Source organism: Amphiura filiformis, chromosome 20, assembly GCF_039555335.1.
Source record: "Amphiura filiformis chromosome 20, Afil_fr2py, whole genome shotgun sequence".
NCBI lineage: Eukaryota > Metazoa > Echinodermata > Ophiuroidea > Amphilepidida > Amphiuridae > Amphiura > Amphiura filiformis.
Genome location: NC_092647.1, coordinates 37,844,957 through 37,859,054, shown reverse-complemented (window position 1 = coordinate 37,859,054; position 14,098 = coordinate 37,844,957). Strand labels below are relative to the sequence as shown.

The following is a 14,098-nucleotide window of genomic DNA, read 5'->3' as shown; positions in this document are numbered from 1 at the left end:
TAACAGAAGTTATGTATATTATAGGGGCAAGGAATCCAGTTACTACACTGGAATGTCAGTAAAAAAAGAATGTACCTCATTTCTTAACATAATGAACCACTTGTCTTGATTCACTGACATTTCAGTGAAGTAATTAGATTCCTTGCCCCTATAATATACATACTTTTGTTACCAGTGTGTAGTTATTTTGTGAGAAAAGTGCAAAATTAGTCACAACATTTATCAGGGGGTGTAGTACCACCTTAACGATTACGAAGAAATTACGAAGAAATAGGTTAGAAAATACATCTTCTGGGTGCATGGGAACAATAGCTGGATAATAGTGCATGACCATAAACAATTTGAAGTTATTACTTCAAATGAATGAATGAATAAGTGAGCCTAAATGTATTAAGTAATATGAGAGAGAAGGATATATAATTATTTTGCGAAATTGGCAAACGTTTCTGAACTAGTTAACTTCACCAAAAAGCGATCTTGGTCTAGTTTAATATGGATAAATGAACACGTGAAATGGTGATTGTGATTGAACTTTGAGAAAATCCTAATAAACAGCTTGACGTATTTTCAAGTTTAATGAAGCCGCACTCAAATATTTCTCTTATTTCTCGACCCAAGGGCTAAGGGCAAAATTGTAAACTTGATGAGTGCCCATTTTTCTTTCCCTTGCTCTTTTTCTTCAATTCTTTCTTTTCTCTTCATACATGCAGGCCAGCATGCTAAGCTTTTCAGTTTGGCTTGAGCATTTTGCTTGAGACTGGTCCAATCTGAACCAAAGCGTGTGTTCGACCGGACCGTCTGGTTACACAAATATTTTTGTGACGATTGCCAGTTCAGTTAAGTCAGTCGTGTAAACTGGCTCAATTCATGTTTAAGTGTATTTATATACCGTAGGCTATGCCTATGTTTGAATTTATTTTCAAAATTATTCAACATAATTTAATAATTTGTTTCTATTATTTTCAGTTATCTACTGCGATTACACTGCGTCTGGAAGGTAAGGATAATTAGGATATAATGCTATTAAAACAAATATGTAGGCCTAATGTATGCCCTTAAAGATGATTGGTCCATTGCATAGGCTTAGGCTTAGGAACCGGAGGGGGGGGCTCGGGGAGGCACATAATACCCAAACCACACTTGAGCACCCCCACTCGACACCTGTAGACATAATGCTGATAAATGATTTGAGCGCTCACGTACATGACGTATAATAGAGCCCGGGAGGTCCCGAGTTAGAAACTGATCAGATCTTTTTTCCCACCAAAGTTGTCCAGTTTTGTCTTTTCAGATAGTATTCAACTTGTTAAAAATGGGTTATATAAAACAGTTTGAATCCAACTATTCAAGAAACAAATTATTTTATAGGCCTAAGTAGACTAGGCTCGACGTTGCATCGGTACTATGCGTGTGATAACCGACGCGTCGGTTATCACAGTACCGGTGCAGCCGGTCCCTGTGCTAGTGGTCGAGCTTTCGTCAAATGTGTCTCTGACTTCATCAAGACTCTGACTTCATTCAGTCCCGATGAAGTCAAAGACACATCTGACGAAAGCTCTACCATTCACACATGGACCGGCTGTACCGAAATGGGATAACCGACGCGTCGGTTATCCCATTTCGTCGCGACGGCGTATTCGTAATACAACTATAATTACTTTACCCAGCCAACATTATGATAAGGATAATGAACTGAGTGCAATGCATTCGTCAAGATAATCGCACGCGCCGTGGAGTTATTGCATTTAGCTTGAGAGCCGATAGGCTCGAAAGCTAAATGCAATAACTCCATGGCAAGTGCAATTATCTTGACGAATGCATTTGCACGAGTACATTATCCGTCATACCTTTGAGTGTAGGCCTATTAAAACAATAGGCAATATTAATTGCTGCATTCATTATATTAGTTTTAATATTAGGGAAAATATCTTACATTTTAAAAACACCGTCAGGACATTGACCAGCTACGTATAGCCCCCGCGTAGCATTTAACTGGTAAAGAAAATCAATCCCTGTAATCAATGGTATCGATTGCGCCATACGTCATACTTAGGTAACTTATTCACGCATGGTTTAATTGACTTGACTTTATGTTGTGATCATTTAATATCGTGGTTTCGAACACAGAGAGCACTGAACCAGTTGGAAACGATCGATTTAGATGTCAGACTAGTACTACGGTGAATATCAACTGGACTTTATAGCTCTATAATTTGAACTACTTATATTAAAACACACGACATTGGGATTTAACAATTTGTTCAGTATTATCATAGGCCTTCAAACACATGTGTTTGAAGGCCTATGGTATTATAAAGCATGATCATGATATTATGCGCTAGTGTGTGTTTCCCAGGCCCGGCTATGTTATTTTAGATATAGGCCTACATGTATTTCATTTGTAAAATGCTGAATATTTTGCAATGGTGTCATCTTGTATAATTATGATCCACCTGTTTTTGGCCCTTTTTAATTAATAGAAGCTCGATTATTCTCATTTGATGTTTGATTTATTTGAGGTCATTAATCATAATTTATGACAATGATATTTGCAAGGGTGCAACTCTACTCGTCTTATTACAAGACTGCCCTATCCCAACCCTAAACCCTAATCCTAAACTCCGTAAACGAGGACTGGACTCAAGTCTAGCGAGTTGCACCTTATTCGGTAATTGTACACTATTATAGAACACCGTTTGTAACTATACCATTTTAACACCACAGAATGTATATTCGTACTTTTTGTTGGTATATATATCGAACAAACAATTATATAGTTATGTGATCTCTGTGTCTAAAGCGCCACCTAACTCTACTTTATGGTTATGTGAAAGTAGTATTTCTAGTATTTGAGCGTGCACGTATTATCTAGAATCTATTGTTTAGCGTGCAGGTTTTAGATAATGCATTGTTTAGCGTGCAGGTTTATATAATTTGGGCTGTGAAGGGTAGTTCGCGAAAATAATGCACGGGAGAAGAATACATAACGATGAATAGAAACGGGCACTAGAAGTGTATATTCATTGAAACTACATGTATATTTCATTGCTATAACATATTTTCAGAGCCCTGAAATTTATTGAAGACTACATAACGCACCATGTTCACCCAGTGTATGCCAATACTCACACAACTACGGGCCTTATGGCAAGGCAGACCACGCAATTCAGGAAAGAGGCCAGGTAAGACGCGATGTGCTTAAGGTGGTACTACACCCCTTGATAAATTTGTGACTATTTTTGCATTTTTTCAAAAAATAATAACACACTGGTAACAAAATTATGTATATTATAGGGTCAAGGAATCCATACTAAACTGGAATTTCAGTGACTTAAGACAAGCGGTACGTTAATTATGATAGAAAAGAGAAGTACCGATAGAATGTACCTCATTTCTTAACATATGAACCACTTGTCTTCAATCACTGAAATTCCAGTGTAGTAATTGGATTCCTTGCCCCTATAATATACATAACTTTTGCTACCCGTGTGTAGTTATTTTTTTGATAAAAATGCAAAATTAGTCACAAAATTGATCAGGGGTGTAGTACCACCTTAAAAGGTTGGTCTGAACCCTGGAATTATGAAAACTTCCGGGCTTCATAACTGCTAAATTATTAGTCTAAAGAATATAAAAGTATACATTTTAGAATGGAAATGACTTGATGAATTCATCTGTGAGGTCCAATTTGGGCCAAAATGCTCATTTTTGGAGAAAATCCCCCAAAACGGGTATTTTGGCCCAAATTTTTCAAATGTTTTTTTTATTAATTTTTAAAAACTAGATAAAAGTATCTAAGGACCGTTTTTTCATTTTTTTGAATTTTGACCAACTTCACCAAAAATATTTGAAATTTGGGCAAAAATCAGGCTTTTTTTGAAAACCATTTTTTTTTTATTTTTCTCAAAGTTGGTCAAAATTCAAAAAAATAAATAAACGGTCCCTAGATATTTTTATCTAGTTTTAAAAATTAATAAAAATATTTTTTGGCCAAACAATTTTTTGGGGGCCAAAAAAAACATTTTTGGGGATTTTCTCCAAAAAGCACAATTTTTTTTTTTTTTGTACCTCACAGATGAATTCAGCAAGTCATTTCCAGTCTAAAAATGTATACTTTTATATTCTGTAGACTAATAATTTAGCAGTTATGAAGCCCCAAAGTTTCCATAATTCCAGGGTTAAGACCACCCTTAAGTTTAATAATTATAAAACCCGGGTATAGAATCTTCCCGACTAAGGCTAACAATATATTATTTCTTAATTTTGGGCATAGAATAACAAAATTAAATAAATTTGACCGAAATCGTGTGTAGCCTTTTGGTTTATGTGAGATTTGCTCAGGTGTCCCTCAAGTTTTTTGTCTTCTGGCACGGTCATAATGGCAGAAGCAAATTGCATAGGCTTATCTGAAATCATTTATGACCAGATAAATATAAATATTTAAAAAATAAGGATACTATTCAATATGATTCCATGGATGCCAGTTAATTTGCCAATATGTGACTAAAATATTATCAAATATTTGTCCCAGTTTTAGTCACGTATGCAATAGGTAGTTTAACGTAGGCATCATCATATCCCTGCTGGTTTCGTCTCAGGTAGGTGGTTATTTATCAATTACGCTGGTGACGTCATTGTAAATTGGGTGGAAATCGTGATATCAAGATACACTGGCAAAGAATGGTGACGTCATTTTCAGCAAAACCCAAAATGCAAGACATGACAAAGCTATACAAAATAATAAAATAATAAAATAATTGTAGTGAAATTATCCAACCAATCAAAGAAAGGTCTTTGAACAAAGAATAAAACGAAGTGATCATAATGAAAATACAGGGTGTCCCAAAAGTCTCTTCGCCATTTTGAACCGTCATGTTTTTCACAAAGATTGGCCGAGGGGGAAATCAAAATAAATGTGGGAAAGAAGCATGATACCCTTTCTTATTACGACATACAAGACCAATCAAAAATACACCTCAGATGCAACATATCAAATACTGGTGTGAAGCGAACATTGTAAAACTGAATTGTAAACTTCGCTCAGTCTTCATCTTTTTTTGTCAGTGAAATTTCGACGAAAACATTATCTTATTCTGTTATTAATGGTAGCTAATGGTTGATGATGGTAGATTTCTTTTGAATAATTTCTTCTTATAATTTGCAAACTAACAATGTCTATATAAATATAAAAAAGATTTTCACCTTTTCACACTGATGATGAAGTACCAACTAAAACCAGAGTTGACACCATTCTTTAGAATATGCCTAGATTAAGTCGGAACACTTTTAAAGGAAAAATGGTTTTCATGGGCTTGGTATAGTTACACTGCGAATTTCCTCGTCCACTGCGAGATTTATGCAGGTGGAGGAGTCTTGTGACAGAGCAGATAATAAGATAAGAAATGTTACCCAAAATTTACTTCAGATGATAGCTAAATTACTGACTTGATTCCTGAATAAAACCAAAGCATACGTACACATTTTTGGTGTTGAATATTAACTTGATGGTATATTAACATGAGAACTGTTAAATATTACAATCATGACAATTGAATCAGGGGGAGGGGTAATTGGTCTATGTTGAGAGAAGGTAATGGATACTTAGGATCAGGAGATGTGTATAGTAACATTATCGCATGGTTTTGTGTGTAACATGTCCAAATGTTTCACCGTAGTTTATTCCTTATTTCTGTATAGGTAAATAAGTCAAATTTGGTGTCAAAATAATTGTACTTGTTTTGTCTAAGCAAAGATGCCTTCATATTTGCTGTCAGTTGCTAAATACTAGTGTTATGAACGTTCAAAATGGTAAAGGGACTTTTGGACACTCTGTATTATTATAGATCCTTGCTTCTTTTACGACTCCCACATTTTGTCTTACATACCACACGGGTTTTTTTTTTTTATAGTGGGTCCAATTTAGAGGGATCGCCCAACATTTCTTATTTCCCAAACATCATTGGTAAAATAGTAAATATTGTTTAAATTTGCTTGTACAAAATGCTGTATCGTGTGTAAAAGTATATATAGCAAATTGTGATGTTCAAAGTATTGTTTATTTACATAAAGTTAATAATACCCACAGTAAGTAGCACACTCTTCAAAATTATAAAATAAATCTAGACACACAAAGTGGTTTCTTTTAATCCTCAGCAAAGTAAAAACATTTGACACAATTATTGCTATCTACAGTAGATAGCAGAATTTCGAGTTTGCAAACTGAACCAATTCCCATCGAATCATGATGATTTAAAGAGGTACTACACCCCCTGATAAATAAATGTTGTGACTAATTTAGCATTTTTTCTCAAAAAATAACTATACACTAGTAACAAAAGGGGCAAGGAATCCAATTACTACTAAATAAATTGAGTACTTTCTATTCATTACACCCAAATCTAACCAAATTTATATCCTATTACAAACAAAATGTAAATCATACTTTTTTCCCAAAGATATTGCTATCTACCGGAGATAGCAAAATTCACTAATTAATCTGATATAAAATCATATGGTTTCAGAACTGAAATGCATAATCAAAATGTTTATCAAATTTGATATTTTGTGAAAGCAATATGTGAGCCATCAAACATAAACGGGGCAATTATTGTCAAAAATTAAAATTCTGATTCCTATATCTGGTGAAAATTACCTCACCAATTAATGTCATATAGGCCTATAGGAGTGTGATTTTATGTGACAAATATGTTAAATATATTTTCATACCGATTTTCAATATCTTTAAATGTGGATTTCCAACAACAGTCATTTTTTGATGTGATTGTTTCATTTCTTTATTATGTTAGGATTATGGTTCATTGGTTCTGAATCAGAACACATCACAAGTCTATTGATATAATCCAATATCAGTGTTGCTACATCTTATGCACATAACTGGGCTTCTTTTCAATCTTGTATGTAGCTGATTTCTGTATTCAGACCTCAAATTAAACCACCACAGTCATATTTGCACTTACCTTGCAAATTACACTTTCAAAGTGCAATACAAGCTTGTGATACATACATCTTAAAGAAAAACATTATCTTGCAATTCATAATATGCCTTTCAAAAATGGCATTCTAACCTAACTGCAATTGTGGTGGAGTACAATTTGCCTACAAATTCTGGCAACAGTTTGCATAACTGGAAATTCCAAGTCGATAAAAATAACATTCTTTCCGGTTTTGGTATTAATCAGTAACCTTTCAAGTTTCAAACAATTCACTAATTTTTCTTCATTTGCTGCTGCATTTTCATAATCTACAACAGATCAATAATGGCTTTGATAAATCTACAGTGTTTGTATGTCATCATATATCTACTGCTGCTGAATTTTGTTTGCATTCAGCCCAAAAATGGACAATCAACAGCGAATACAAACTCATGCTATCCACAAGGAAGTGTGGCGTGTAAAATGTGGAATTATACCAATATGGATTGTGTCAACAGAGATCTAGTCTGTATTCCACCATTACGGAAAGCGACTTCAATCATTTTTCTTGATCTGACACAGAATAAAGTCAATGTTATCTCAGATGATGAATTTCGAATGTTTAAAAAGTTGCAACATTTGGATCTTTCTTTTAATGAAATATCAGCACTATATGATGGTGCATTCACTGGACTTGATGAACTATTAATTCTGGGACTATATGGCAACCCAATTTCCCACATACAGGCTACTGTATTTAACAGTCTTTACAAGTTACAATATATGGACCTTTCTGCCAACAATATATCAGCATTGCATGATGATGTATTTAATGGATTTCATGATCTACTAACTTTGGACTTGCGTTACAACTTTATATTTTTCATCAGTGACAAAACCTTTAGCACACTTGGCAAACTTACCAGCTTGGACTTACATGGAAACTACTTACATACTTTGGAAGGTGCCCCCTTTAAGAATCTCATTTCACTGCAGACACTTCACCTTAGTTGGCAAAATATAACAAGTCTTAGTACTTCATCCCTTGTAGGGTTAGAAAACTTACAAATTCTATACCTGTCATTTCATGATGGGTCTGATAATATTACTGGTACCCCTCTAACTCAACTTTTATCATTACAAACATTCTACATTACTACTACTATCTATGATTGTGATAATATTGGCAAGCTGTTTACTGGATTACACAACCTACAACACCTTGACATTACAGTCGGTGGATCCTGTCCTGAAATCAAGTTTTGCTCTTCATATGAAGAAAAAAACCATCACCTGAATGCCAGTAATAAATGTACCAGAGCGATTCCTTTAACATATCTTAAATTTCACCAGGTGTCCTCAAGTACTACCAGTCTTCCAGCATTGCAGGTACTCAATAATCTTACTGATCTCACCCTTTATCTTCAAGATGACATCTATACAGCCATTGAGGTTTTGAACTCACTAGATTCACCTCTTCAAAACCTTACACTATATACAATTGACAGAGTTATCAACTTGAATTCAACAACATTTGCATCGTGGGGAAATTGGAAAATATTATTGCAAATATTAAACTTGTGTTCTAGTACTAGTACGCTATTGGTTGGAGATGCAGCTTTTGAATGGTTTACGGATTTGAAGATTTTGTACCTGTGTAATGAATATTATGGACAGCCTACATCAACATTGTTTGTGAATGCCTTCAAAGGTTTAAGAAGTTTGAATAACTTACAATTGTCCAATATAAATATACCTTTGCTTGTTCCTCTGAATATATTTAGAAGATATAATTCTTTAACTAAGTTAAATCTGTCCCACAATCAATTGAGTGGTAATTTTGAAGTGATATGGGAGCAGTTGTGTAACATCTTATCACTTAAAAAAATAGACTTATCACACAATAATTTTGACAATAGTGAAATACTTTGGTCATGCTCTCCACCAAATTTGAAAGAACTAATTATTGGGGACCACCAACTAATTTTTGTGACTTTTTTGCAAATATATGTGAGGTTGCACCATACTTGGAATCATTTGATGCTAGGGCAACCACAATAAAATTTGGCCAAATTAATTCTACCTGTCCATTTCTTGAGATGATAGATTTTTCTATGTGTGTCTTGATGGAGTATATTGATGAATATGCTGAAATGCAATTACCTGTTTTAAAAATATTGTCCTTAAGTAATATTCAGCTTTATTCTTACAATGCTGATGTACTGAATATCTTCAAAGCACCTAGATTGCAGAGACTTGATTTGAGTTTCAATGAGATTACCAACATTGATGATAAGCTTTTTATTTATTTCAGTAGGTTAACATTCCTGAATTTAAGTAACAACAAACTGGTATCAGTGAGCAATTTGCAGCACTTCAGCAATATAAGAGAAATGCATCTTAATTACAACAGAATCCAAATAATTCCAAAAGAAATTCTAACTCAATCAGGCCATCCTAATATGAGCGCGTTAGAATTCAGTAATAATGCATTTCAATGTGATTGCAATGTGCAGACATTTTCAAACTGGATACTCACAGATACCATGGTCAAACTTCTCACGTTTCCTGATAGTAAGTACACATGTTTTTCCCCATATTCAGCAAAAGACTTGAGTATTACACAGGTAAATTTAGATTGCGAATTACACATATGGAAGTACATTTCAATTGGTATTGCTTGTACTTTAGTTCTAGTAATTTTGGTAATATTGGTAGTGCGTTATTGGTGGCACATTAAGTACAGATTGTTCCTGGTGTTCAACAGAAGAAGAAACCAACAACACCATCTTATTGAAAATGCTGAACGTATCAATGATGATGAGAATGGTATCCCTATATATGATGCATATGTCCCATACCATGAAGAAAGCGCTGATGATTGGGTACATGGCGAGCTTCTACCAAATATCGAGCAAGGAGAGGAACCTTTCAGACTTTTCCTAAGGTGTCGAGACATGCGTATTGGGAGAATAAAGTTAGAAGAAATATCTCTTCACATGCAAAGAAGCCGAAAGATTCTTGTTATACTCTCACCACAATTTTTTGAAGACAATTGGTGTAATAAAGAACTAGAGATGGCACATTATAGAGTCCTGGAAGAGAATCGCAATGTGATGATTCTTATCATCCTGGAAGAGATTCCAAATAATAGAAAGACGCTGTTGTTTAGACAACTACTCTGTAAAGTACAGTGCCTAAAATGGCCAGGTGATGGATATGGACAGTATTTGTTTTGGAGACGCCTAAGAGAGGAACTTAAGAGGCCTGTGCCGCTAGATCGCCGGTTTGCTGTTTAATTTATTTTAAATAAGATAAATTATATCCTCTCTGGGGTTTTTTCAGTCCTCTTCACTGTTCTTGAAAATATGATCAATTTTCTCCATTTAATTTGCAGACCATTCACTGTTATTATAGTTTGATCATCTTTGATCAACTTTTTTTACTGACTTCTCTTGTCAATTGTGACGTGTCATGTCAAAAGCAGACACTTTTGGGCTGGTTATCAATTTTGAGGTTTTTACATATCTTAAATATCGTGTCGTCTGACGATTGCCTTTTTGGCATGAAACTCAGCATGCTCAGAGTAACGACTACCTATTCTGGAAGGTCCATTCTTTGAATTTTTATACGCTCTCCCTTCTTGAGATTGAGCACTTTATTCAAAAGACTAACTATGAGTAAAATGTTGTTATCTTAAATATAGAGATATTTTGCTCCCCAACGCCATTTTCCCAAATGAAATCTGATATTCCTAAGCGAAGATATTGAGTTCGTAAGTTATGGTATTATAAAATTGGAAATTGAGATATCGGCCTTTAAAAATATTATTGACAATGTTGAGAGTAGGAAGTACCTTGAAAAATGGCTCCAAAAATACAAGATGCCAGTTGTATTCCGGTCTGAAACTATCAGAGAATATTTTTAACATTAATAACACCACAAATTCGTAACAAACCCAAATTGTGAAAAAAATCACCCCCGGGCAGATTTTTGGCTATTTCTTCATTTACGATCCTGCTCCTTTTGACATGACACGTCACAATTGAACATGCAACAGACATGGAAAAATTGTGTATTCTGAAAATCAGTATGTAAAATTTAGTTATATCATCATGATTTGACGGGAATTTGTGCAATTGTGTCACATGTTTTTTTACTCTGCTGAAGATAAATAAAAATAAATCACCTACAAATTAACATGTTTCTATAGATTGATTAAAGAATGTCCTATATAAAATTTATGTAAATAAACAGTACTTTGAACGTCACAAATTTCAAAGAGATTTACTATTTTACCAAAGAGATAGCTATCATTATTAAATTAAATATTTTCTATTCATTACACATAAATCTAACCCAATATCGATCTGATGGCGCCCATCGTGGCTGCGTTATAATTTTCGTGACCAAAAATATGCCTGTTTTTATCTATTTATGCATAAGAAACTGTTCTTCATTGTAGTAAGTTTCTCGTTTCTAAAGTTATAGAACTCAATGAACTGATTTTGTCTTTCAACTTGCTGCTTTGTTTTGCCGTATTTTTATATGACAAAGCTATACAAAATAATAAAAGAATTGTAGTGAAATGTTTTTTATCCAACCAATCAAAGGAAGGTCTTTGAACAAAGAATAAAACGAAGTGATTATAATGAAAATACAGGGTGTCCCAAAAGTCTCTTCGCCATTTTGAACCGTCATATTTTTCACAAAGATTGGCCGAGGGGGAAATCAAAATAAATGTGGGAAAGAAGCATGATCCTTTCTTATTACGACATGCAAGACCAATCAAAAATACACTTCAGATGCAAAATATCAATACGGGAAAGAAGGGAACATTGTAAACTGAATTGTAAACTTCGCTCTTCATCTTCTTTGCCCAGTGAAATTATCTAATTCTGTTATGATATGGTTCGGGGTGTGGCGTGGGGAGAAGTGAATTTCACGGGGACAAAATGCCGTATATAAAGTGGAATTTTTCATAACAGGGGGAAAGAGTTATGACTGGGGGAATTTCCCCCACCCTGTGGCGCCGCGATGGTTGATGATTGATAGATTGGAATAATTTCTTAAAATTTGTATATTAACAATAGGTATATAACGCAAATAGTATTTTCACCTTTTCATACTGATGATGAAGCACCAACTAAAGACCAGAGTTGACACCAATCTTTAGAATATAATATGCCTAATTCGGAACATTTAATTTTTAAAGGAAAAATTGTTTTCATGGGCTTGGTATAGTTACACTGCGAATTTCCTCGTCCACTGCGAGATTTATGCATGTGGAGGAGTCTTGTGACAGAGCAGATAATAAGATAAGAAATGTTACCAAAAATATACTTCAGATGATAGCTAAATTACTGACTTGATTCCTGAATAAAACCAAAGCATAAGTACACATTTTTGGTGTTGAATATCAACTTGATGGTATATTAACATGAGAACTGTTAAATATTACAATCATGACAATTGAATCAGGGGGAGGGGTAATTGGTCTATGTTGAGAGAAGATATATATATATAGTGGATACTTGGGATCAGGAGATGTAACATTATCGCATGGTTTTGTGTGTAACATGTCCAAATGTTTCTCCGTAATTTATTCCTTATTTCTGTAGGTAAATAAGTCAAATTTGGTGTCAAAATAATTGTGTGTTTTTTTTATCTTTCAACAGAGCACACAAGGTGCCTTGTGTATTTATTTATCAAACATGATCTCAGTTATACATAGTTATATAAGCCACAATTATACAAAACAATTACAATAATATTACATTGATGAAAGTAACTGTTATTACATATTTATAGAGTTCCATCTTTTATTCCATTCATACATTTTACCTTTATTGTTTGCAATGTGTTTTTCAGTCTCGGCTACATTATTAAGCATACATTTAAAACCTTGTATGTCCAGCTTATTTTTATTACATCTTGCATTATAAATAAACTTTTTCCCCTGAAAATAATTGTACTTGTTTTGCCTAAGCAAAGATGCCTTCATATTTGCTGTCGGTTACTAAATACTAGTGTTATGAACATGTTATGAACATTCAAAATGCGTTAAAGGGACTTTTGGACACTCTGTATTATAGATCCTTGCTTATTTTACAACTCTCACATCTTGTCTTCCCCGGAGGGGGTTCTCCTTGGTCGAAGGTATACGAGGATATGCCACGGTTTTGGGGTACCTTTCGTTCAGCAATTTTGGTATATCGATGGGTGGGTTTTCGGTGGAAACAAATGCACCCAAACGGACGCATGTTTTGGCCAAAAGTGCCCCTAAAAGCGCCAAATTAGGGTGCATTTTGGGTGTTTTTTGTGAAAAATTGGTATACTGATGGGAGGCAAAAACAGCAAAAAAGAGGTATAGAAAAGGTCAGCATCCTAAAGACTGCGTTGCACATCCCCGTAATTTTTTTACGAAGAACCCTCCCCCCGGGTGTCTTCCATACTACGGTTTCTAACTGATTTTATGTAGTGGGAACACCCCCGGGGGAGGCACTCCCTATATGAAATGGCAGGGATGTGCCTCGGCCATGTTAAAACTAATAAAGGTAGGGGGCATTCAGGTCAAATGTACAATTACAAAAATATGGGGTCATTCAGTACTCAACCTGAATATAAATGGGGTCATTCGGTATGAAACTTTGAAAAAAGGATGGTCATTGGGGTAACAAAAAGTAAAATGGGAGTCATTGAGTACAGGATTGCCAAAAGAGTATCATTAAGTATACCGTACACATAAATAAGTGCCAAACTGCGTAAAAACAACTTGGCCACCTTGGAAATGTGAAAAATCTCATTATTTCTGGAGGAGAACACAAATACCACCTAAATTTGGGAATTAAAAGGGGGGTCATTGGGTATAGCAGGAAATAGAAAATGGGGCTCATTGAGTACATGACATTTTTTTAAAGGGGGTCATTAATAGGTAGGACCATAACACAAAAAGGGGGTCATTGGGTACAAGCCGGTTTGAAAAAGGGGTCTATCCTGAGGCACATGATGCATATCTGTCATGGAAGTGCCCCCCCCCCCCGAACACCATCCAAAACATCATTGTTTTAGCTCACCTGCGAGTGTATCTTTCACCAATTCACTTGACTTTCTTCAATTTTTTTTCGTATATTGTTTGGGTCAGCTGAAAGGTATTTTAACCCTAA

The 14,098-nt window shown here is 34.7% G+C and overlaps 2 protein-coding genes across 3 annotated transcripts in view; both read left to right on the top strand.

Moving 5' to 3' along the window:
• The window catches only part of LOC140142810 (uncharacterized), a 43,833-nt gene that overhangs the window by 16,767 nt on the left and 12,968 nt on the right, over positions 1 to 14,098 (top strand). For both annotated transcript variants that reach the window (XM_072164816.1, XM_072164817.1), the window contains exons 2-3: positions 967 to 997; positions 3,066 to 3,182. In XM_072164816.1, coding sequence (XP_072020917.1) covers positions 967 to 997; positions 3,066 to 3,182 — 148 coding nt within the window. The remainder of the gene's footprint in view (positions 1 to 966; positions 998 to 3,065; positions 3,183 to 14,098) is intronic.
• On the top strand, positions 7,211 to 9,001 carry LOC140142809 (uncharacterized). Its single transcript, XM_072164815.1, has one exon. It carries the CDS (start codon positions 7,278 to 7,280, stop codon positions 8,991 to 8,993), a length of 1,716 nt encoding a protein of 571 aa, XP_072020916.1. The 5' UTR covers positions 7,211 to 7,277; the 3' UTR covers positions 8,994 to 9,001.